This window comes from Gavialis gangeticus, unplaced genomic scaffold, assembly GCF_001723915.1.
Source record: "Gavialis gangeticus isolate Ggan-Ray unplaced genomic scaffold, GavGan_comp1, whole genome shotgun sequence".
Taxonomy (NCBI): domain Eukaryota; kingdom Metazoa; phylum Chordata; order Crocodylia; family Gavialidae; genus Gavialis; species Gavialis gangeticus.
In genome coordinates this window covers 32,053,266-32,055,493 of record NW_017728997.1, presented here as the reverse complement: position 1 = coordinate 32,055,493, position 2,228 = coordinate 32,053,266, and the positions used below count along the sequence as shown (strand labels likewise).

The following is a 2,228-nucleotide window of genomic DNA, read 5'->3' as shown; positions in this document are numbered from 1 at the left end:
GGGGGGGGGGGGGGCGGGGGGCCAGAGAGAGGGAAAGGAAGGAATAATTCTATGTTCCAACAAAAATGCAGGACTTTCTCCTAATTCTTTCACAACCGATTTCAATATAGTTATATGGGATGCATTTTTGAACTAGACTGAAAGATTTAATCACATAACAGGTCTTCGGGTCTCATCAGCTGGGTTAGCTGACCCAAATGCTTGCGTTCCAAAAGATAGGCAGAAGTGATTTGTACTTGTTCCCTCAAGACTTTCATGAATGCAGCAGAGAGACAACAGACATATGCCCCAAAGGAGTTGATCTGCTGGTATCTTCAGTACAGGAAGCCACCAGTCCTGCTTGCAAGGGCACATTCCTTTCTCAAGGAAGGGTCCATTGCAGGGCCTGCTATTGTGAAAAGCATTGTACTGAGATTGAGGGAAATGGTAACTTCTGTTAGTCTGGATATTTCATTTCATAATTTGGATGCTACAGCAAGCTGGATTCCAAATCTTTTCACATTCTCCCACTACTAATTTTAAATGTTTTTCCAATACTGAGGCCAGCTTATTGCATGCTCTTGTGGTGAGAAAGGAACAACAGGGTGTCCTGAGTTTATTCACTGCTTTCATATGCACGGGAAGATGGTTTGCTGTGTGTCTTAGCTCCACTTTGTAATTTCCTATGATAATGCTGGTTTGCGCATATTTTTCTTATTTGCATCCCCATGAATTCCTCAGAGCATGACTAGAATTATTTAAAGGGATAAGGAGAGCATTAGTTCAGTTTATGAATCATAAATGAGCGAAGGAAACTTTGCTATATTTCTACAGGCTGAAAACCCAAGGCCCACCTAACTGTCTCCTGCCATCTCTGGTGAGTATTTAGCTGAACACCAGCTGTATCTACCTCACATCTGTAGGTGAGCATATGTTTCTACCTATGCAGGGGTTGTGGCTCCACTTCTCTTGAGTCTCATTACTTTTATCTGATCTCTCATTGACATGCTTTCTAATCTTTTCAGTATCTTTGGTACCTGGCAAGGGGAAGATCAGCTTTCATTAACCTTTCCTTTGCAGATATTCAGCATTAAGTATGCCCATGTGGAGCATGTAGCCTGCACAGGTCACTGGCTCAACCAGACTTTGGTAGCATATCTAAAAGAGTTGAGAGGGATGCTCAGTTATGGACAAATGAGGAAAGTTCATCTGACAGCAACACAAGAAAGGAGTTCCAGAGTGAGGTAGGTTTAATGGAAGGAAGGACAATCTTGGCCAATAAAACAAATAAACAGTTTTTTCACTGAAGCATACCAATTCATCAATCCATTTTTGGTAGGGTAAGGTGGAATGAAACTACTATTTCAAGAATTTTTTTGCAGGTTCTGAATGTAATCTCTGGTGAGAGAGATCTCTTCTTTAATACAGAACAGCCTAGTAGGGTGGTTGGGCATGGGATATGGCAGATCCAGGTCAAACAGAGAAGAAACCTGAACTTGGGAACTGTCACACCCTGAAGGAATGTGCAAAACACAAGCCCCTTTGCTCTTCTGCTCTGGGGTTCTCTCTCTTTCTTTTGGCAGCTAGTTTCAAAAGGTCTTGGTTTCATGCCAGCACAGAAGAGAAAAAGATTTAATATCTCATGAAGGTACACAGAACAGGAAAATCCTTTCCTATCCCAGGTAAGAATTTAAAACAGAATAGCTCCCTCTTTGGATGCTCTTATTCTACAGTAAAAGTGGTCATACAAAGCACTATTCCACACTGGCTTGTCCAGTCATTTCCCCTGTATAAACTCTTAACTTCCTGGAAGCCACAGTATCTCTCTCAACCCCCTTGTCACTAAGCAATTAGTTCTATATTCTGCTTACCACACTCTCTGCTCAGCCCTTCTTGGAAGCAAGCTTTTTAGTCCTTTCTAAGTGGCAGGCACATGTCCTGTAAGTAAGCGATGGTTAATGTTTCAGGTGCAAGTCAGTACTCCTTACAAAAGACTGGTCATATTGCCAAGGCTGGAGCATACAGACATGATACTTTGTTTCAGTGAGTATTTGTAAACTCTGTGCTGCTGCTATCTTTCAACAGCAGCAGGCTGGCACAGATGGCAGTTGTTCACCACAGTGAATTAAATTTTGGTCGCAGTTGTGTGCGCATTTACGTCTCATCACTTCAGTAAGACTTACTCATGTGCATGCAAGGTCAGAACACAGCTCTTGACACACACACACACACACACACACACACATTCA

General features: G+C 42.3%; 1 protein-coding gene across 2 annotated transcripts in view; it reads right to left on the bottom strand.

Annotated features, from left to right (window-relative positions):
- Window positions 1-2,228, bottom strand: part of SUSD3 (sushi domain containing 3) — an 86,297-nt gene that overhangs the window by 21,133 nt on the left and 62,936 nt on the right. The window contains exon 5 of one of the 2 annotated variants that reach the window (XM_019505034.1): window positions 1,851-1,917. The exons of the other annotated variant lie outside the window; for it this stretch is intronic. Within the exon in view, the coding sequence (XP_019360579.1) occupies window positions 1,863-1,917 (55 nt within the window). The 3' untranslated portion in view covers window positions 1,851-1,862. The remainder of the gene's footprint in view (window positions 1-1,850; window positions 1,918-2,228) is intronic. 2 annotated transcript variants of the gene reach the window in all.